The sequence below is a fragment of the Symphalangus syndactylus genome, chromosome 1 (assembly GCF_028878055.3).
Source record: "Symphalangus syndactylus isolate Jambi chromosome 1, NHGRI_mSymSyn1-v2.1_pri, whole genome shotgun sequence".
NCBI classification, from domain to species: Eukaryota; Metazoa; Chordata; class Mammalia; order Primates; family Hylobatidae; genus Symphalangus; species Symphalangus syndactylus.
In genome coordinates, this window is record NC_072423.2 from 112,673,960 (window position 1) to 112,696,666 (window position 22,707).

The 22,707-nt window shown below is 47.6% G+C and overlaps 2 protein-coding genes across 10 annotated transcripts in view; one reads left to right on the forward strand and one right to left on the reverse strand.

Annotated features, from left to right (window-relative positions):
• The window catches only part of NME6 (NME/NM23 nucleoside diphosphate kinase 6), a 51,287-nt gene that overhangs the window by 18,514 nt on the left and 10,066 nt on the right, over positions 1–22,707 (forward strand). The window lies entirely within an intron of this gene.
• Positions 14,705–22,707, reverse strand: part of ZNF589 (zinc finger protein 589) — a 33,546-nt gene continuing 25,543 nt past the window's right edge. The window contains 2 exon segments of the mRNA XM_063610192.1: positions 14,705–16,446; positions 16,955–17,797. Coding sequence (XP_063466262.1) covers positions 15,929–16,446; positions 16,955–17,797 — 1,361 coding nt within the window. The 3' untranslated portion in view covers positions 14,705–15,928.

Here is a 22,707-nt window from a genome sequence, read left to right on the forward strand (position 1 = left end):
CCTCCCATCCCTCTTAGAGCATTTTACAGAAGCAGGTAGTTTGGGTTGGTTTGTCTTCTGGTTAGCCATTGAAGATTTGTACTCATGGGCCTGGGAACTGTGGACCAAGACGGGAATTTTACGTTTCCTGTAGGTTTGCCTGTCCCTACAAAGGTAATACAGATGCTCCTCGGCTTAACAATGAGGTTACATCTGGATAAACCCATCTTAAATTGAAAATACTGTAAGACAAAAATGCATTTAATACACCTAACATACTGCACATCATAGCTTAGCCTCACCTACCTAAACGTGCTTAGAACACTTACATTAGGCCAGGCACGGTGGCTCATGCCTATAATCCCAGCACTTTGGGAGGCTGAGATGGGCAGATCACTTGAGGCCAGGAGTTCGAGACCAGCCTGGGCAAAATGGTGAAACCTTGTCTCTACCAAAAAAAAAAAAAAAAATTATATATATATATATATATATATATATATATATATATATATATATATATATTAGCTGGGTGTGGTGGCACGTTCCTGTAGTCCCAGCTACTTGGGAGGCTGAGGTGGGAGGATTGCTTCAGCCCTGGAGAAGGTTGCAGTGAGCCAAGATTGCACCACTGCACTCCAGCCGGAGTGACAGAGTGAGACACTGCCACAAAAGCAAACAAACAAACAAAACACTAGTCTATGGTTGGGCAAAATTATCGGGCAGCACAGTGAACTGTAGCGTCCATCGTTTACCCTTGTAACGTGTGGCTGCCTGGGAGCTATGGCTCACAGCCGCTGCCCAGCATCATGAGAGTATCATATTGCATGTTGCTAGCCTGGGAAAAGATCAAAATTCAAAATTCTAAGTACAGTTTCTACTGAGTGCATATAATTTTCATACCATCATAAAGTTGAAAAATGGAAGTCAAACCATTGTAAGTGGGGGACTTTCTGTGCTATGGATGACTGGGTGGTAACCGGGTCTCTGGCAGTGCAACCACAGTTGAGTGGCTTTTTTTTCTCTCCCGAAATAACATCTCTTCCCAGACACTAGACATGTTTTTCCTACATAGTCTCAATCCGGGACGTTCGTATCTTATCCGTGGCTCCGACCCCCAACTCTTTCCCATCTCTGGATGTTCCAGGTGGGGTTTCCCTACAAATTTCCAATGTAAAGAAACCTCACTCACAAATTTTAGATGATCCTATAAGTGAAAAATTGCAAGAAAATGGAGAACTTGGATTTAAGGAAACAAAGACAAAGAGTATAGACTGTTAAGTTTGATTGTGACTTAAGGAGAAATATATCAAGTTTAGGGAAATTTGGCAGCTTATGGACATTTTGAAGGACTGGTAAAATATAAATTGATTTATAGGCTCTAGTTCTTTGCCAAAAGAGAGGAACAGAGGATACAGGAGAGTAAGAAGACAACTGAGATTATGAGTTCCCACAGAATATAAATTTGAAAGGGAACCCTCCCAACACAAATTATAATTCAGGCAAGAGCTCTTCCTCTGGTTTAGTGGTCCCAGGAGTCACAGGCTTACACTTGTCTCAATAGCTCTTGTGTCTATGTGATATGGTTTGGCTGTGTCCCCACCCAAATCTCATCTTGAATTGTAGCTCCCATAATTCCTACATGTTGTGGGAGGGACCTGGTGGGAGGTAATTGAATCTTGGGTTGGGTCTTTTCCTGTGCTATTCTTGTGACAGTAAGTAAGTCTCATAAGACCTGATGGTTTTATAAATGGAAGTTCCCCTACACAAGCTCTCTTGCCTGCTACCATGTAAGACATGACTTTGCTCCTCATTTGCCTTCAGCCATGATTGTGAGGCCTCCCCAGCCATGTGAACTGTGAGTCAGTTCAACTTCTTTTCTTTATAAATTGCCCAGTCTCGGGTATGCTTTACTAGCAGCATGAGAACAGACTACTACACTACGCTTCAGGGCCTCCCAAAAGCAGAGCATGAGATGGCGACTTGTGTGCAAGTAATTTATTTTAGGAAGGGATCTCAGAAAACAGGCATCGGGACACTAAGAGAGTAAAAGAAAGGAGAAGGGAATGCCATCCCAAGCATAGGGTATTGAGCTGGTTACCACTGTGGACAATGGGCTTCAATCTAGTTGGTGGTCGTCTGTCTCCCACCAAAGCCTAGGAGGCTGGTTGTTTGTCCATTGGTTTCATCATCCATTGTCAGTGATTTGCCAGGGAGACCTAACCCGTTTGCAGTCCCAGACTTGCATACTGCCAGAAAGCCTGAGGGGCTCTTGCAGGCTTCCCACACTGCAGCAGAGAAGCTCCTAGAAGCAGCATGAGAGAAACGGTGAGGTCTTTGATTTCACCTGAGTGCAGCTATGGTCAGGGTAGGAATGTGGGCCAAGAGGACGTGAGATGGGGCATAAAAGTTGTTCAGTGCCATCCTCCCCTGCCTGTGTTTGGGTCTGCCCATGCGCCAGCTCTGCATGTAGCTCAGCATATCACAGAGTCAGGCAAGAACCTGGTGAGCTGTGATCTCTACTTAAGACTCAATATAAGTGGATTAGTGGAAAAGATAACATTTCCCACCATTACAACTGGGCCTGAAGCCATAATTGATTCTTATTACCTCCCTCCTTTATCAACCGTATTATAATTCCTGCCCCCAGAGCCAACCTTTACAGGTCGAAGATGCTTACCTACTGGGAAACAGACTTTCACTTCCAAGAGGTCAGATCCCTTAGCTGACTTACCCTGATAGAGAGCTGTGATTGCTGCAAGTGCCCACTGATGGTTATGCCTGGGTATGGAAGCATTCAAAGAACCTCCTGGGTTCAGATATGCTTGAGTAGCAACATCACCAATGCATGATAATCAGGGTCAATAACCTACATAAGTATAATGGCTCCTCCCTTTTCCTGCCAGCCTACCACCATGGGAAAGCCAGAATGACCAAGTTAATAACATTAGTTTAGCAGATACTTCCTGTGCTCTTTGGTAGAAACATCTCTCCACTCTGTCCCCACTAACAAGGAATTCTAAGCTGGAAGGATCCAATGTTCCAGGGATAACAAGTACAAATGTTTACCAGGTACTATTTATACAGTGCTTTATCATAGAGGTTTCCAGCTTGGAAAATGTCAATAGGCCACGTTGGAATCCTCACATGAGAGGTCCCTGGAGAGAGGTCTGGTGTAGCAGACACCTAAATCTTGCTTGTATCAGAATTCGATTTTTTTTCTTTTTTTTGAGACGGAGTCTTGCTCTGTCGCCAAGGCTGGAGTGCAGTGGTGTGATCTCGGCTCACTGCAACCTCTGCCTCCTGAGTAGTGATTCTCCTGCCTCAGCCTCCTGAGTAGCTGGGATTACAGGTGCCAGCCACCTCACCTGGCTAATTTTTGTATTTTTAGTAGAGATAGGGTTTCACCATGTTGGCCAGGCTGGTCTCGAACTCCTGATCTCAGGTGATCCACCCACCTCACCCTCCCAAAGTGCTGGGATTACAGGTGTGAGCCACCACGCCCAGCCAGAATTAGTCAGATTTTAGGAGACCAGAGGAATTTGAAGAACCAGGCTGCCTGGGGGCAAGGAATTGAATAGAACAACCCCTCAGGCCCAGACTCCAGATGTTTCCAGAATCCCAGGCTAAAGCCAAGTACCATTACTTATTAGCTGTGTGAACATGGCCAAGTTATCTACATTTGTTTTTATTTGCTCATCTATAAGATAGGCATGCTATTGTCACCAACATCATAATTTGGTAGTCTCTCTTCTTTGCTTGGGAACAGATCAGCTGGTAGAGATGGGGTTTCACTATGTTGGCCAGGCTGGTCTCGAACTCCTGACCTCAAGTGATCCGCCCACCTTGGCCTCCCAAAGTGCTGGGATTACAGATGTGAGCCAGTGTGCCCAGCCAAGTGGGGCTTTTGAGCCAATCCAGAGTCCTGTTGTGGCTCCCACTGCAGACTGTATTAACGGTTCACGGATGTTTTACAGTTGCTTGTACTGAGAATGCTCACGTGTGTCACAGGATTCTCCCTTTCAGGGTTTTTCACATAAAGAGAAGTGATCTCAGTTCCCTTCTGGCCGGCTCAACAGAAACAATATAGACTCCCAGGAGAAGGAGAAATCATAGCTTTAATGACTTAATGACTGTCAAAGACCTAATTGGACAAGGTTAATGAGGCAGAAAGCAAAAAGCCTGGATTGGGAGCGGGGCTTCAAGGACTGGTTTATCTTCCAAAGGTAGGTTTGGTAGTGAAAAAAAAAAAAAAAAAATACAAGCTGTTATGCAACTACTATCTGCCAGACACAAAACTAGCTTCCATATGATTATTATTTCCTATAAGAGAATAACTTCCAACATTTAAAAATGTTTATTTATACCCATATGAAATGACATAAGAAGGTTAGATGTATTTGTTTTAACAAATTTGTAATTTACTACTAAATAGTAAATTCATTTTCTATTCATTTGTGTACATTTTACTTAAAATTACATAAAACACTTACTAAGATTAAAGAAACAAAAATTTTTCTTTGAGACAGAGTCTTGCTTTGTCACCCAGGCTGGAGTGCAGTGGTGCAATCTTGGCTCACTGCAACCTCTGCCTCTTAAGTTCAAGCGATTCTCATGCCTCAGCCTCCAAGTATCTGGGATTACAGGCATGTGCACCACACCCAGCTAATTTTTAGTAGAGACTAAATGTTGCTTAACCTTGGCCAGGCTGGTCTCAAACTCCTGACCTCAAGTAATCTGCCAGCCTCAGCCTCCCAAAGTGCTGGGATTACAGATGTGAGCCACTGTGTCTGGCCCAGATATACCAGATTTTTTAAATCTTCAGTATAGATTCATCTTGAGAACAAGAGGTAATATAGAAATCCATAAAAGCTTGGATATTTCAAAAGACAGATACCTCTTCCTGGTATCTATTAGAACATTTCACAGAAGTTCTCACTTGTCAGCCTCCCACCACACAAAATTCTCCCCCATGGAATTGGAATCTCCAAGTTCAAACCCTCATCTAACCATCTCCCTCCCACGCATTCATCATTCCACAACCTCTCCTTTGGGCTTACTCTTCTTAATCAAACATGGCCCTGGGGAATCAGGGCCCTTGAATCACCCGAGTCAGGGTGAACAGTGGGATTCATTTCCCCCATTGGCGAGCAGCCCCGGATTCCTAATCTGAGCCCAGCGTTATCTCAGTTCCCCAGGAGCTATGCAGGATTCACAAGTCCTGAGTTCTACGGTTCTGAGAGCCCATGATCCCTTGAAGACTCATTATAAATGCCCAAGTCTCACTCCACCCTTGCCTGTTCCTTTCCTGGAGAGGTTTACCATAGGGCCCAGCATCTGAATCACAGGAGCCAGTTGTGGAGATCTTGATTCTCACCTCACTCCAAGGCCTAAAAAGAGGAATTCCTGAGGCCAGGACATGAAGGAACACCTCAAGATGGGAAAGGAGGGTTAATAAGGCAGGGGAGAGAAGAGAGTGATGTTGGAAAGGAACAGCTGCGGAAAACCAAGACCCCTGGGATTGCACTGAGCGAGCACTCCCGCAAAGGCTTATGGGAAAGTGGCCCCTAAATGGAGACCACTAAGATGCTAAAACTGGCAAAGTGAGGTGGAGCCATTCCTCAGAGGGGGAGAAGGTAGGGGATCAGTGACAGCTGGAACCAATCTTGGGAGGTCCTATCCTCATTCCCCAAATGTTGGGCAAGCAGCAGAGGTCACAAGTAGCCCCTCCAGAGCCCTCTGTGGCTCCTCCCAAAGCACTCTTCCCCACCATCCTACCCTGCAGGCACCACTTCAATAAAATTTGGGAAACAAAGGGAGAATTCAGTGCTGAAGAACAAGTCCACAGGGAGGGATAAAGAGCAGTCCCTAGGTGTGTGCTGAGAGAGAAGCTGCACTGAAGGACAAAGCTCAAGGAAAGGGGATGAAGGATTTGGAAGGCCAAATACAACAACCGAAAAATGGGCAGAGCCAGGGAACCTTAGGGGTAGGGTTGAAGGATGAGGTTGACAGGGAGACAGCCTGCCTTGATCTCAGTTTGACTTACTGGGCCTTGCAGTCATTTGAATGAGGCCCCCTATCATCCTTCAGAAATGAGCTGTCAGACCCTACACCAGAGACTCAGCTACTCCTTTCTCCACCCCTCCTTCCCCTGCAACCCTTTATTGCAAAGATCTCACAACACCTCGAGCTTGTTACTGCACAGATGAGGCCATTACAGCCCTGATTTCATCCTCTTTTCGAAGAGACAAAGGAAGGGGTGATTCTTGACTAGAAGGCACCCAAAGCCATCTGCGCTGGCCTGGACAGAGGTCCCCTCTGCATCTTGTTAGATATAAAATGCTCTAGGAATAAATGCTTGGTGCCATGAAGTAAAACCAGCACTCAGGCAAATTATTTCAGCAAGGCAATTTACTTCTGCAAAAGGGTGCCACTTGTGTCAATCAAGATCACAAGAGCACACAGAACAAAGGAGACCAGGGGGTTTTTATCTTTAATGCAGTCCCTAACTCTGTGTCACTCCCTCATGGGCTGTGACCGGACCGCACAATCTGAGCTGACCCGATTGGCTACTTGTACATATTTTCCCAAATATAAAAGGGGAGGGGGACATGAGGTACAGAGGTGGAGCATGTGAGATGTGCAGTTTCAGGGAAACAAAGGATACAGGTAACCAAGGGAACAGATGTGAGTTATTGATTAGAGCTAATGGGAAGGGGGGTAGGCTGTTTACAGTAACTAGGGGCAAGGAAGAACAAGAAATTTGAGTTTGAGAACAAGGATAAGGAATTTAATAGGCTAAACCCTTTGAAGAGAAACTCAGAAAGATTTATTGCATCTTACAATTCCTCCCTTTTAATTTTCTTACGATCCTTTCTCTTCAAACTTTTTAAACATATCTTGGCTTTGCCATTCGATTTGATCTTTTAAAAGGAAAAGCTTACTTGAATAAGGTAGAGGAGAACTAAGGGAGGCTTTAGTAAGTGGTGTTTGTACAATTCTTTGTATTAGACCACAGATGCATGGTATGACACAACACCCAATGAGAATGAGGACACCTCCTACAACTGCAAGGGAAATAAAAATTGAGACCCTGATTCCTTTCCATTTACTGAACCACTTTCCTAGCCATACTGAAATGGGGTCATTGACTCCAGAATTCTTAGCCAATTCATTGGATAAAGCGGTAAGTCTCTGCAAGGAAGGCCTTTGTTATGCTCTCATCGGGGGCAGTGTTGTTTGGGATGAAGGTACAACATTGGGTTTTAATCATAACACAGACTCCACCTTTTTCGGCTAATAACGTGTCTAGATCTGTTCTGTTTTCCCAAGCCATTTGGCTAGTAGGCCCTAATTGGTCAGCTATTCCTTTGATAGCATCCCTGGTGTAATTAATAAACCACTGCTGGTTATAATAGATGTAATTTATCCAAGCTACATTTTTATTAATAGTTACCCCTGGAAATATGGATTCAAATCCTGCAGCTCTTTGGTCTCGGGCTTTGAACCTGTCAGGAACTCCCCGTGGGACTCCAATGGCATCTATGTAAACTTGAGAGTCAAAAGACCCATAAGGGGCTTCTCATTTTTCGGTGTTGTGGTTTTTCTTTCTCTGGCTGATGAAATGCCAGGGTGAAAAGGATAGCCAATTGGATAAGAGCACAAGTGCCGCTCCAGTTACTTGGCAGTGTCCAGTAAGGGTCCACCGCAATACCACCATACATCCACTCGAGGATGACTAAGGGCAGACTGATGGGTAAGCTCTTGGAAGGGCTTAAGTTCACTGCATCCCATTAAGCTTCCAAGGAATGCCAAATTCTCCCCCTGTTGTGAGAGACATGAGGTGAAACTGACACTGGGAGATGGAAGCTGGATGGTCCTCAGGGGCTGACCCACAGGGTGCTGGACTTCAGGATATAGCAGAGAGAGTGCTTGGCATGATTTGTTGCCCCAGGCTATGGAATCCTGGAAAAAAAGCTACCATACAGCCCATGCCTGGTCGATTGAAGGACCATCCTAGTGGAAAGGGGATAATCTGGGCCTCTGGTCTGCAGTGTGCATAAGCATAACAATTGCTTTTGTTTAATGTGCAGACAGAATATTGAATCCATTCTGGCCGGGCGCGGTGGCTCACGCTTGTAATCCCAGCACTTTGGGAGGCCGAGGCGGGCAGATCACGAGGTCAGGAGATTGAGACCACGGTGAAACCCCGTCTCTACTAAAAATACAAAAAAATTAGCCGGGCGTGGTGGCGGGCGCCTGTAGTCCCAGCTACTCGGAGAGGCTGAGGCAGGAGAATGGCGTGAACCCGGGAGGCGGAGCTTGCAGTGAGCTGAGATTGCGCCACTGCACTCCAGCCTGGGCGACAGAGCGAGACTCCGTCTCAAAAAAAAAAAAAAGAATATTGAATCCATTCCAACCAGCCATTTACATCTTGATATCCTGTTTCAATTGTTAGGGTTTGTCTTAAATCTTTTACTTCTACAATATTTACTTTGGCATTGTTGTTACATAGAGTAGAAGGTTCAGATGGAGAAGAAGGGGGTCAATAAAGCGTATTTTAAAGAAGTCTTATGGTCATATCCATTGACCTCTGCTCCTAATCTGTACAAGCATTCTAAAGGGGGCGCAGGGTTGGTGGAGGTAGGGGCATTAATAGAGATTGTTACTGGGTTACAGTGGTGAAGTTGACAATTAGAGGGGGTGATTCCTTTGGTAAGGCAGAGGCAAGATTTTAGGTCGGTACAGCTTTCTGGGGAGGTCCTGCCATGTTCTCTGGTAGTTAGGATGACATCTGCCCATTGACATATCTCCCAACTTGGGGTGCCTTGGTACCCCCGCCATGAGCAAGGCGCGGAGTCAGTGGCTTCTCTGAAGGGGCAGAGGTATTTTTCTGAAGTAGAGACATATCTTTGCCAGTATTCATCCTTTTGACAAGGCATGACAAGGCAAGCATCAAAGGTAATGATTTGGGGTGAGTCTGACCTAGTTACATTGATAACAAGGTCAGCAAGAGAATGAGGAGAGAAGAAAGGGGAATGGAATAGATAAAAGAGTGTTAAATGTTGCTTAACCTTAGGTTTGAGGGGTTTTTTTTCCCTTGGATAATGGCCCACGACTTCGGGGATGGCGGTGCTTTCTCGACTTGGGTGTGATGGGTCTATCTTTTCTTGCTGTTTGGACTGCAGTTTCAGTGGTTAGAAGCACTAGGCTGGCTCCTCAGGCTGGTGTCGAGGTACTGGAAACTCTAGGGGTGGTGCCTGTACTGGAAAATTGTGAGTTCTGAGGGAAGAGAAAGTGGAAGATAAACCAAGTATGTAGGAATGTTGGATTGCTTTGAGAGGCAGTTTGGATTCTTAGTAGGGTAATAAGAAGTCAGAAGACATTTGATTTATGGCAACCAAGTCTCTAGACTTGTTTGGCTCAGGGTATAAATTCCTGTACACGTATAAACTTTGACTGTGCTATACATGGCTTGGGGTCTTTAATGAGTCCTCTAATGTAGGTGGAGATAGGACTTCCTTCATAAGAGGTTTGAATAACATTTCTCTGAGTTCCTTTTAGCGCCTACAGGGGAAACACTCCCGTAGCGTTATCTGATTTGCTAGGTTACTTTCTGGCTTATCTGATTTGCTAGGTTATTTTCTTGACTCTTGAAAGACAGGCTTTTTGGTGCGTGGGGACATGGACAATAGCTATGTTTTTCTTTTCTGGTAACTGAAGGTTATTTAACACTAACTCCTCATAAACAAGGCTTTAACTTTTACTATTAATTCAGTCTGAAGTTTTCTAAATGTATGAGCCACCGTAAAGGCGTATTTACAATTAGTATAGATGGTTCTTTCAGTTCCTGCAGGTACTTGAAAGCTTGACTAAGTGCAGACAGCTTATAAATTTGAATAGACTAATTATTAAACACTTTGATTTTCTCTAGGAACTTTTATTAATCACTGAACACTTGTTGCATTCTTTTTCCCTTAATCACTTTTGAAGGGGGTTTCTCTTAAGTTTGGCCGGACGTTTGTATGGTAATCAGTTAAATCTAAACATGTGTGCTTTCTTTTTGATTTGGATCTCTCGTTAAGAAACTTGCTAGGTTACACGAATTATCAGTAGTTAATGTTAAACCATCCTTTTTAACAGAATAGCCTCATACTTATACACATGTAATTCTTTTCTGGTAGCACATTTTAATATGTGACTTTAAGAGGCTGGGTGAGGTGGCTTACGCCTGTAATGCCAGCACTTTGGGAGGCCGAAGCGGGCAGATCACGAGGTCAGGAGATCGAGACCATCCTGGCTAACAGGGTGAAACCCCGTCTCTACTAAAAAATACAAAAAAAATTAGCCGGGGGTGGTGGTGGGTGCCTGTAGTCCCAGCTACTGGGGAGGCTGAGGCAGGAGAATGGCGTGAACCTGGGAGGCAGAGCTTGCAGTGAGCCGAGATGGTGCCACTGCACTCCAGCCTGGGCGACACAGTGAGACTCCATCTCAAACAAACAAAAAAAAAGCGACTTTAAAGAATCAAAGTTCTTTTCTGGTGGATATTTTTACGTTTAACACTGGCCTGACCACAATAAATGCTAGCGGATATATCAGCTGAAAGATTATTTACCACTTGCTCAGGAGACTTAGCTGCAGGGATGCCAAGCTGCTTGGAGCTGCGGCTGAGGCCCCATATTACTTGGCCTTAGCAAAAGTAGGCAGATATCCCATAATGTAGTCTGCTCGGGGCATAGGCTGGGGCCTGGCCCATGGGTCTTGCAGAGCCGCCGTCAATATGGTGCTGGGACCTTGGACCAGCCGGGGGGCAGGAGCATGGGCTTTGCCTGCTGCTGGGGCGTACTATGGGTGGGACGATGCAGACATGTTGCAGTGGATCCTTGATGTTACCAGCCCAGCAAAAGCGACCTGGCGAATTAGGAGCTTGGAGTTTTTTTGGGGACGGGGACTTAGGCTGGGCCTAAGGGGAAGAGTTGGGTGTATTAGGAGGGGGACTAGGGGTATTAGGTGGAGGACGGTCTAGGGGATCTGGTGTGCTGTTCTCTTTGCCAGGATCCCTTCTCTCACTGGTTCTACAGTAGGGGCAGGTGCATAAGGGAAAAGGGAGGAGAGGTCTTTGCTTCCAACAAAGAGCATAGTCCAATTCTTCTTGAGAAACTGGGCTTTTATTACTTACATGTTGAATTAAAAGTTGATATAGTATACCCTTAGTCGACCCAAACTTTGGACAGAAGATTGAGGGACTGAGGACAGGTCTTTGAGACCAAATAGAACAGCAATATTTTATCATTTATTCCTTTGTCTTATGTTTAGTTCTCTTGTTATCTTTCCAACCTTTTAGCATGAGACCTAAGGGGCTATCAGGTGGTATATCTTTGAGACCTGGGGGACTATCAGTGGTATATCTTTGTTGCTAACTTTATCTTTTTTTGCTTGTATTATTTACCATACTGGGTCCTGGCTAGGCTCAATCCCTCATATTAGGAATCTCTTGCCTAGCGGGGGCTTGCTGTGGCTCAACCCCTCATATTAGGGATCTCTTGCCTATTTGAGGGGTTCCTTGTGGCTCAACCCTTCGTATTAGGGGTCTCTTGCCTGTCCTTCACTGGAAGCGTTGCTAAGGCTCAATTAGCCTATCCTTTAGCTCCACCTGCTGGAGATTCCTTGCACCCTTCTTTCACTGTCCGCTCTGGCTGCTTCCCTTGAGGGAAAGTTCCAGGTCACTTTTAGCATTGATGGCGGGTCAGTATAAACTCCTGACAGGACCCCCAAAGGGCTGCCCTAAGCCATATGAGATGACCACTAACTGCAGATTGGTCTCACTCCGCACAGCAGTAGTGCTCGTTACCATTCATGCACTTTCAACCTCCAGAATGCCCCAACCCCGCCAAAACCACTAAAGAAGTAATTTGTTGCCCCTGCGACGTTTTCTACCTTGGTCTGTGCAGTTTACCTGGTCGCCACAGTATTGCAAGTCTCTCTTCCCCGCGTTGCTTAGAGTCCAGGTTTATTCATCACAACAGATGGGTCTCGATCTCCCATTCCTGAGGCCACCGCAACAGGGCAGTGGGAAGTGTCTCCCCTGGGTAGGGTGACTGAAGACCCCTTCCTGAAGGAGAATGGGGATCCCGGACGAGCCCCCAGAATTGTTGGATATAAAATGCTCTAGGATTAAATGCTTGGTGCTATGAAGTAAAACCAGGACTCAGGCAAAAGTTTAATTTCTCTCAGCAAGGTAATTTACTTCTGCAGAACGGTGCCACTTGTGTCAGTCAAGATCACAAGAGCACAGAGAACAAAGGAGACCAGGGCATTTTTATCCTTAACGCAGTCCCTATCTCTGTGTCACTCCCCCATGGGCTGGGGTCAGACTGCACAATCTGAGCTGACCCAGTTGGCCACTTGTATATATTTTCCTAAATATAGAAGGGGAGGGGGACATGAGGTACAGAGGTGGAGTGTGAGACATGCAGTTTCGGGGGAACAACGAGTACAGGTAAACAAGGGAACAGCCGGGCGCGGTGGCTCAAGCCTGTAATCCCAGCACTTTGGGAGGCCGAGGCGGGCGGATCACGAGGTCAGGAGATCGAGACCATCCTGGCTAACACGGTGAAACCCCGTCTCTACTAAAAAAAAAAACAAAAAATTAGCAGGGCGTGTTGGTGGGCGCCTGTAGTCCCAGCTACTCGGGAGGCTGAGGCAGGAGAATGGCGTGAACCCCGGGAGGCGGAGCTTGCAGTGAGCCGAGATCGCGCCACTGCACTCCAGCCTGGGGGACAGAGCAAGACTCCGTCTCAAAAAAAAAAAAAAAAAAAAAAACAAGGGAACAGATGTGAGTTGTTGATTAGAGCTGACGAGAATGGGGTAGGCTGTTTACGGTAACTAGAGGCAAGGAAGAACAAGAAAGTTGAATTTGAGAACAAGGATAAGGAAGTTAGCAGGCTAAACCCTTTGAAGAAAGACTCAGAAAGATTTATTGCAGCTTACAATCGCTTCCTGTGACTGCCTGGACCTGACAGTCCTCTTGCCGGACCATACCTGTGCAGTGTCTCGACAGTGCCTACATGGATTTTAATAGAAAACGAACACTTTTTTCTCCCCCTCATGTTTAAAGCAGATGTATGATCACTAATTTTTCCACTTGCATTTTTCTATGGGAGAAGTAACTTCGAGGTCTTGTGGAATGATGGTGTCCCACGTCCCACCCTTCCCCTGCCCAGCAACCCCTAAACACACACACATACACACCCTTTCTGTGGCTTTTAGCTCAGGCCATGGGAAAGGGGCAGCATTAGTGAGAGGTGACAACATGTTAGCAGCCCTCGCTCACTCTCAGCGCCTCCCTGGCCTCAGCGTCCGCTTTGGCCACGCTTGAGGAGCCCTTTAGCCCACCACTGCACTGTGGGAGCCCCTCTCTGAGCTGTTCGAGGCCGGAGCCGGCTCCCTCGGCTGGCGGAGAGATGTGGAAGGAGAGGAACGGGCGGGAACCAGGGCTACGCACGGTGCTCGCAGGCCAGCATGAGTTCCGGGTGGGCACGGGCTCGGGAGCCCCCGCACTCGGAGTGGCCGGCCGGCACCGCAGGCCCCAGTCATTGAGGGGCTTAGCACCTGGACCAGCAGCTGCAGAGGGTGCACCGGGTCCCCCAGCACTGACAGCCTGCCCACGCCGTGCTTGAATTCTCACCAGGCCTCAGCGGCCTCCCCACGGGGCAGGGCTCAGGACCTGCAGCCCGCCATGCCCAAGCCACCCCCCACCCCCCACCCCCATGGGCTCGCACGCAGCCCAAGCCTCCCCAACAGGCGCTGCCCGTCCCATCGACCGCCCAAGGGCTGAGGTGTGCAGACATGTGCCATGGGACTGGCAGGCAGCTCCGCCCACGGCCCCGGTGCCGGATCCACTAGGCGAAGCCAGCTGGGCTCCTGAGTTGGGTAGGGTCTTGGAGAACTTTTATGTCTAGCTGGAGGATTGTATATGCACCAATCAGCACTGTGTCTAGCTCGGGGTTTGTGGATGCACCAATCAGCACTCTGTATCTAACTAATCTGGAGGGGACTTGGAGAACTTTTATGTCTAGCTAGAGGATTGTAAATGCACCAATCAGTGCTCTGTGTCTAGCTCAAGGTTTGTAAATGCACCAATCAGTGCTCTGTGTCTAGCTAATCTAGTGGGGACTTGGAGAACTTGTGTGTCTAGCTAAAGGATTGTAAATGCACCAGTCAGCACTGTGTCTAGCTAATCTAGCAGGGACTTGGAAAAATTTTATGTCTAGCTAGAGGATTGTAAATGCACCAATCAGCACTCTGTGTCTAGCTCAGGGATTGTAAATGCACCAATCAGCACCCTGTCAAAACAGACCAATATACTCTCTGTAAAATGGACCAATCAGCAGGATGTGGGTGGGGCCAGATAAGCAGATAAAAGCAGGCTGCCTGAGCCAGCCACTTGGGTCCCCTTCCATGCTGTGGAAGCTTTGTTCTTTCACTCTTCACAATAAATCTTGCTGCTGTTCACTCTTTGGGTCTGCACCGCCTTTAAGAGCTGTAACACTCACCGTGAAGGTCTGCAGCTTCACTCCTGAAGCCAGCAAGACCACGAACCCACCGGAAGGAACGAACAACTCCAGACGTGCCGCCTTTAAGAGCTCTAACACCGCTAAGGTCTGCAGCTTCACTCCTGAAGTGAGACCACGAACCCATCAGAAGGAAGAAACTCCAGACACGTCCGAACATCAGAAGGAACAAACTCCAGACACACCATCTTTAAGAATTGTAACACTCACCACAAGGGTCCATGGCTTCATTCTTGAAGTCAGCAAGACCAAGAACCCACCGATTCCAGACACATTAAGGTGGTAGGCCAGGCAGGGGGGAGATCCTACATTCCAGGTACCCCTAGCCCTTCCCCTAACGAGGCTAACCTTGGGGATTCCCTGGAGATCAACCACTTCCAGTGAGAGGGAGTGGACAAAAGCCTCTGGACCAGCCATTCCTTCTCTCTCTCCAAGTCCTTCTTCCTCTCCAGCATCAAAACCAAGCCTAAGTATTTTGAGGTTACATGAACATCTCTCCCCTTCTTTTCTGTGGCAGTCTCTTAGCAAATAAAGGCACTGGGGCCTTAGTGGATAGCTCTTCAAGGTATGCTCATTGACACAGGGTATCAGGTAGGGCTAGCCCCAGGCCAAGGGAGTAAGGCAAACTGTCAGAACCTGGGCCATATGGGCCCTGGGAGTGTGAGGAGAGATAAATGGCTAAAGGCCCTAGCACCATTCCTGGACATAATTTAGCCACCCGAGCATGGCTAAAACACTGGGTACTGAGATTGGAGGATTTAAGAGGAGCTGTGTTTAAAAAACCCTTAAACCTGATGCGGCATTGCTAGATCCCTGTCACTGAAGGCCAAGGTGAAATGGCTATGTTTAAGTCCTGAGTCTGAAGAACTTTTAGAGTGTGGTTAAAGAATCTGGGATTTGGGACTGGAGGGTTAGGAAGGGGACCTGGTAAAGGAGTCCCTCAGATTGTAGGGCTGGAGACTGAACTCTGAGTAAAATCTAAAGGTGGGGTGGGAGAGGATACAGCAAAGGCTAGAGATGTAGAAAAAAATAAAGCAGGAGAGTGTCATGGAAGCCAATGGAAGAACACAGTTGCAGGAGGAAGTAGTCAGATGCAAAGACCATTCCTCCAAGGGGACCGTCACTTGACACCTCTGCTCTCAGAAGTTAGATCTCTGCCATCTTCACATCTAAAGGAATGTAAGGGGTCAGAAGACTGTCCCCGAAGCTCTTAGAACAAGAGTGGGGTGGGTGTACAGTGGATAGATTTGACTCCAAGTATCTCTTAAGGGGCCACTTCCAGCCAACACCTTACTCTCACTCCATGAAGGCTTCTCCCGAGTGTGTCCTCTGACATCTGACAAGTAATGACATCCACGTACAGCTCTGTCCACATTACCTTACAAACAAGGCTTCTCCCTAAGCATTTCCGCTAGTGTGGCTGATGGCTGACTTGTTGCTAAAATCACATCCTCACTCCTTGCACCTCTAAAGCTTTTCCCTGAGTGTGTCTTCTGGTGTGTGATGAGCTGTGACTTCCTCCTAAAGCCTCGCCCGCACTCCGTGCATGCATAAGGCTTCTCCCCCGAGTGTATCCTCTGATGTAAGCTGAGAGTGGACTTGTGGCTAAAGTTTTGCCCACACTCGATGCACGCGTAAGGCTTCTCTCCTGTGTGTGTCCTCCAGTGTCTGTTGAGGAGTATCTTCCGGCCAAATCCCTGCCCACATTGTCCACACACATAAGGCTTCTCCCCTGAATGTGTCTGCTCGTGTGCGAGGAGAGTTGATTTATCACGAAAGCCTCGCCCACACTGGCTGCACACATAAGGTTTCTCCCTGGAGTGTGTACTCCGGTGGTAGCGGAGGGCTGACTGAGCTATAAAGCCTTGCCCACGCTCTCCGCAGACATAAGGCTTTTCTCCTGTGTGTGTCCTCTGGTGTCTGATGAGTTGTGATTTCATGATAAAGCCTCGCCCACACTCCATGCATGCATAAGGCTTCTCCCCAGAGTGTATCCTCTGATGTACACTAAGAGCGGACTTGAGGCTAAAGTTTCGCCCACACTCAAATCACGTGTAAGGCTTCTCTCCCGTGTGTGTCCTCCAGTGTCCATTGAGGAATATCCTCCGGCTAAATCCCCGCCCACATTCCCCACACACATAAGGCTTCTCCCCTGAGTGTGTTCTCCGATGGGATTTGAGCGTCGACTTCTGGCTAAATCCATGCCCACACTCTTCACACACATGAGGTTTCACCTCTGAATGTGTCCACTGGTGTAGGAGAAGAGTTGATTTAGCACGAAAGCCTCGCCCACACTCTCTGCAAACAAAAGGCTTGTCATCTGAATGTATCCTCTGGTGTGTGTTGAGACATGATCTCCTTACAAAGCCTCGGCCACAATCTCTGCACACGTAAGGCTTACTTACCCCCTGTGTGAATTATCTGGTGCTTAATGAGCTCTGACTTTTCACGAAAGCCTCGCCCACACACTGTGCACATAAATGACTTCTCCCTTGTGTGTGTCCTCTGATGTCTGATGAGGTATGGCTTGCAGCTAAAGCCTCGCCCACAATGGCTGCACACATAAGGTTTCTCCCCGGAGTGTGCACTCAGGTGGTTGCGGAGGACTGACTCAACTATAAAGCCTCGCCCACACTCTTCGCAGACATAAGGCTTTTCTCCTGTGTGTGTCCTCTGCTGTATGATGAGCTGTGACTTCCTGCTAAAGCCTCGCCCACACTCCCTGCACACCTGTGACTGCCTTTTGTCTGAAGATTTTTCTGCTGTGACTGCCTTCTGTCTGAACAGGTTTGACTTCTGGTTAAAAGCTAGTGCACACTCTCCAAACCTGACTGCTCCAAACTCTGGAGTTTCTGCCCTCTTGGAAATTCTGTCTACTTCCTCAGAGCTTGCATTCTGGGCTGGACTGAACTGTATCTCAAATATCCTGTTGCCTCCCCAAGAGCTTATTGGTGATCTATGGAACAGGCTAGAGAAACCCACTAAAGCCCCCCTCTCATTTGTACTCCAAAACAAGGGTCTGACGCCTCCTTCCACTCGTTGATCTTCTGCTTCAGCCCCCCTGTGATTTTTATCAGAAGGACGTTGTGACTGTGGCTGATCCTCTGGGCAGGGATTTCCTGGGTGGAGTTGATTTCCTGCATGGAAACCTGGAATAGGATGATTGTGTAGCTCATCTTGGCTGAGGAACTGCTGACTGCTAAAGGCCAGAGGGCAAGAAGGGCAGGTATGGACTTCTGGCTTTGATTCTGCTGAAGAAAGAAAGTTTCCAGTCAGAAGAGTCACAGGACTCTTGTTTTATGATAAGACCTGGCCCATTAATAGTTCTCAATTATTAAAGTCTTTCTCCCCAAGATGTGCTGTGCAGGACCTATGTTTTCATTCAACCTCTTCAAACTTTTGATTTGGAAATCATTTCAAATATACAGAAAAGTTGCAAGAATATGAATAATACAAAGGGCTGGGCACAGTGGCTCACGCCTGTAATCCCAGCACTTTGGGAGGCCAACCAAGGCGGGCGGATTGTCTGAGCTCGGGACTTCAAGACTAGCCTGGGCAACATGGTGAACGCCGTCACAAAAAAGTTCCTGATATTTCCCATGATTAGATTCAGATTATACACTGCACTCCATTTTTACATATTACATATTTTACTTTAATCCAAAAAAACCCACAGCCGAATCTATTCTATATATTATCGCAACAGAGAATCTTCCAAGTAGGCATCTGAGACATCCTCAGCGCTGTAAATATCTACAATTATACTAAAATTATCCTCTACCATAATCACATAATGCCACAAGCATTTGTTTCCACTGAGAGAACAGTCTTTATGACCTATACAGGAATGCTCTTTGTGACTTTTCCTTTGAGAAGAAAGGATGGATTGAGATAGGAGTCACTTAGTCTCGATGTCCCCCAATGTAGAATGCAGTACAGAATAGTATTGAAGAATGTGCATAGGAAACCTTCATTTGAGTTTCCCCACTCATAAGTAAATATTTACTAGAGGAAGATTACATGCCAGGTTCTACCAGAAGTGAGGGATTCATCAGTGGAGAAGACAGGCACAACTGACTTAAAGAAGGCTGGCTCTTGGTCCTCCAATCCAAGATCTGTTCTTCCCTGTTTTCCACAAGTCAGCAAATACAGTGTTACCATTTAGCTGCACTTTCCTAAGAAATGTCAAAATTAAATTGCAACTGTTTCTAACCAGCTGAAGATAACAAACAACCATGAACTTTTTGTAATCCAGGAGGCCAGACCCTTTATCAGCCTAACTGAAGACCCTTGCCTAACTAATAAATAGGAGAATTTTTTTTTTTTTTTGAGACGGAGTCTCAGTCTGTCACCAGGCTGGAGTGCAGTGGCGTGATCTTGGCTCACTGCAACCTCTGCCTCCCGGGTTCAAGTGATTCTCCTGTCTCAGGCTCCCGAGTAGCTGGGACTACAGGCGCCCATCACTCCACCCAGCTAATTTTTGTGTTTTTAGTAGAGACGGGGTTTCACCATGTTGCGCAGGATGGTCTCAATCTCTTGACCTCGTGATCCGCCCGCCTTGGCCTCTCAAAGTGCTGGGATTACAGGCGTGAGCCACGGCGCCTGGCCCCATTTGACTTTAGTCACCCACTCCCACCACCACATTCTTCGGTTCCTGATTCTAGGGCAGCACTCTATGGCTCCAGGGCTTCATTTCTTCTGGATGGATGGGGGTCCTGGTTTCAGTAGCTCCTCTGGAGCAGCATAGCTTAGCTAGTCCTCATCCCTCTTCCTGTCCTGAGAGAGTTGGAGCAGTTGGGCTGTGCGTCTGGGAATCTGATGATCAGGATGTCTGGATGGCAGCTTTGCAAGCCTAGAGTAATCAAAGCCTGGAACACTCCTGGCCCTAGATGTAGTTCAAAGGCCAAAGTTGGTTAGCTTTCCCAGGAGGTATTGCATCTATGTCAGGGGGCTTAATTCTCACTGGCTTCTTTTCTTCAAAGGCCTAGTCAAAGTAGCAAGGATCTCATTATTTATAGAACATAGACCTTTAAAAAGTTCAGAGTTATTTGTGGTGTATTTAGAGTATTTAGGAACACATATTTTGGCATCCTGAACCCTGTCTTGTCTTTTCTTACTTTATGACTGTGGACACAAAGTTACTAACGCTTCTAAACTTCAATTTCCCGATCTATGAAATAATATCAGCATTAAATTTGGTCTTTATGTAAAGCCCTACAGAGCACAAAGCACAATGCTGGGCCCATAGTGAGTGATATTTATTATGGGGTCTATTATTATTATTAAGGATAATAATAATAATATAACTTAGAATCCAAATTCAGGTAATAAAGACCATCAGAACTTAATACAAGTGAATAAATAAATAAAAATTTTGAGTTTATTTAATCGTCAGGCAAGGGAATGAATAGTAAAGAAACTTTACTGAATAGTTCACAGGGAGAACTACTAAATAGTAGGAAGGCAGTTTTATGGCATTTGTGCTAATTAAATATGGAAGACCAGGACTCTGCATAGAATGGAATGAATCCATGGGTCTATACATGTTTGGTTAAAACAATTCTTCTGGCCAGCACAGTGGCTCACACTTGTAATCCCAGCACTTTGGGAGAACAATGAGGGTGGGATCACCTGAGATGAGGAGTTCAAAACCAGCCTGGCCAACATGGTGAAACCCCGTCTCTACTAAAAATACAAAAATTAGTCGGTCATGGTGGTGCACGCCTGTAATCCCAGCTACTCAGGAGGCTGAGGCAGGAGAATTGCCTCAATTCCAGGAGGTGGAGGTTGCAGTGAGCCGAGATCCCACTGTGTCCGGAATTGGTGGGTTCTTGGTCTCACTGACTTCAAGAATGAAGCCGCGGACCTTCGCGGTGAGTGTTACAGCTCTTAAGGTGGCCCGTCTGGAGTTGTTTGTTCCTTCTGATGTTCGGATGTGTTTGGAGTTTCTTCCTTCTGGTGGGTTTGTGGTCTCGCTAGCTCAGGAGTGAAGCTGCAGACCTTCGTGGTGAGTGTTACAGCTCTTAAGGCGGCGCGTCTGGAGTTGTTCGTTCCTCCCGGTGGACTCATGGTCTCACTGACTTCAGGAGTGAAGCTGCAGACCTTCGCGGTGAGTGTTACAGCTCATAAAAGCGGTGTGGACCCAAAGAATGAGCAGTAGCAAGATTTATTGCAAAAAGCGAAAGAACAAAGCTTCCACAGTGTGGAAGGGGACCCAAGCCAGTTGCCACTGTTGGCTCGGGCAGCCTGCTTTTATTCTCTTATCGGGCCCCACCCACGTCCTGCTGATTGGTAGAGCCCAGTGGTCTGTTTTGACAGGGTGCTGATTGGTGCGTTTACAATCCCTGAGCTAGACACAAAGGTTCTCCACGTCCCCACGAGATTAACTAGATACAGAGTGTCAACACAAAGGTTCTCCAAGGCCCCACCAGAGTAGCTACAGTGTATCAATTGGTGCATTCACAAACCCTGAGCTAGACACAGGGTGCTGATTGGTGTGTTTACAAACGTTGAGCTAGATACAGAGTGCCGATTGGTGTATTTACAATCCCTGAGCCAGACATAAAGGTTCTCCACGTCTCCACCAGACTCAGGAGCCCAGCTGGCTTCACCCAGTGGATCCCGCACCGGGGCTGCAGGTGGAGCTGCCTGCCAGTCCCGCGCCGTGCGCTCGCACTCATCAGCCCTTGGGTGGTCGATGGGACTGGGTGCCCCGTGGAGCAGGGGGTGGCGCTGTCGGGAAGGCTGGGGCCGCACAGGAGCCCATGGAGGGGGTGGGAGGCTCAGGCATGGTGGGCTGCAGGTCCCGAGCCCTGCCCCGCGGGAAGGCAGCTAAGGCCCGGTGAGAAATCGAGGGCAGCGCCAGTGGGCTGGCACTGCTGGGGGACCCAGTACACCCTCCACAGCCGCTGGCCCGGGTGCTAAGCCCCTCATTGCCCAGGGCCGGCAGGGCCGGCCGGCTGCTCCAAGTGCGGGGCCCGCCAAGCCCACGCCCACCCGGAACTCCAGCTGGCCCGCAAGTGCCGCGGGCAGCCCGGGTTCCTGCTCACACCTTTCCCTCCACACCTCCCTGCAAGCTGAGGGAGCCGGCTCTGGCCTTGGCCAGCCCAGAAAGGAGCTGTCACAGTGCAGCGGTGGGCTGAAGGGCTCCTCAAGTGCCGCCAAAGTGGGAGCCCAGGCAGAGGAGGTGCCCAGAGCGAGCAAGGACTGTGAGGACTGCCAGCACGCTGTCACCTCTCACCACCATTGCACTCCAGCTTGGGCCACAAGAGTGAAACTGTCTCAAAAAAAAAAAAAAAAAAAAAAAAGGCCGGGCGCAGTGGCTCATGCCTGTAATCCCAGCACTTTCGGAGGCCAAGGCGGGTGGATCACATAAGGTCAGGAGCTCAAGACCAGCCTGGCGAATATGGCGAAACCTCATCTCTACTAAAGATACAAAAATTAGCAGGGCATGGTGGCGGGCGCTTGTAATCCCAGCTACTCGGGAGGCTGAGGCAGGACAATCACTTGAACCCAGGAGGCGGAGGTTGCAGTGAGCCTGGATCACGCCATCGCACTCCAGCCTGGGTGACAGAACAAGACTCTGTCTCAAAAAAATTTAAAATAAATAAATAAATAATAAAGCCACCTGGACCCCCATCCATCCAAAAGAAACTAAGCCCTGGAGCCACAGAGTTCTGCCCTAGAAGCAGGAACAGAAGAATGGAATGGGAGTGGGTGACTAAAGCCAATTCTTTCTTATTTTATTATTTTATTTATTTTATTTTTTTGTTTTTTTTGAGATAGAGTCTCTGTTGCCCAGGCTGCAGTGCAGTGGCGTGATCCTGGCTCACTGCAACCTCTGCTTCCCAGGTTCAAGCAATTCTTTTGCCTCAGCCTCCCAAGTAGCTGGAACTACAGGCGTGTGCCACCAAGCCCAGCTAATTTTTGTATTTTTAGTAGCAACGGTGTTTCACCATGTTGCCCAGGCTGGTCTCGAACTCCTGAGCTCAGGCAATCCACCCGCCTCAGCCTCCCAAAGAGCAAGGATTGCAGGTGTGAGCCACCGCGCCCAGCCTTTTTATTATTTTTTTTTAGACAGTCTTGCTCTGTCACCCAGGCTGGAGTGCAGTGGTATGATCTCGACTCACTGCAACTTCCGCCTCCCAAGTTCAAGTGA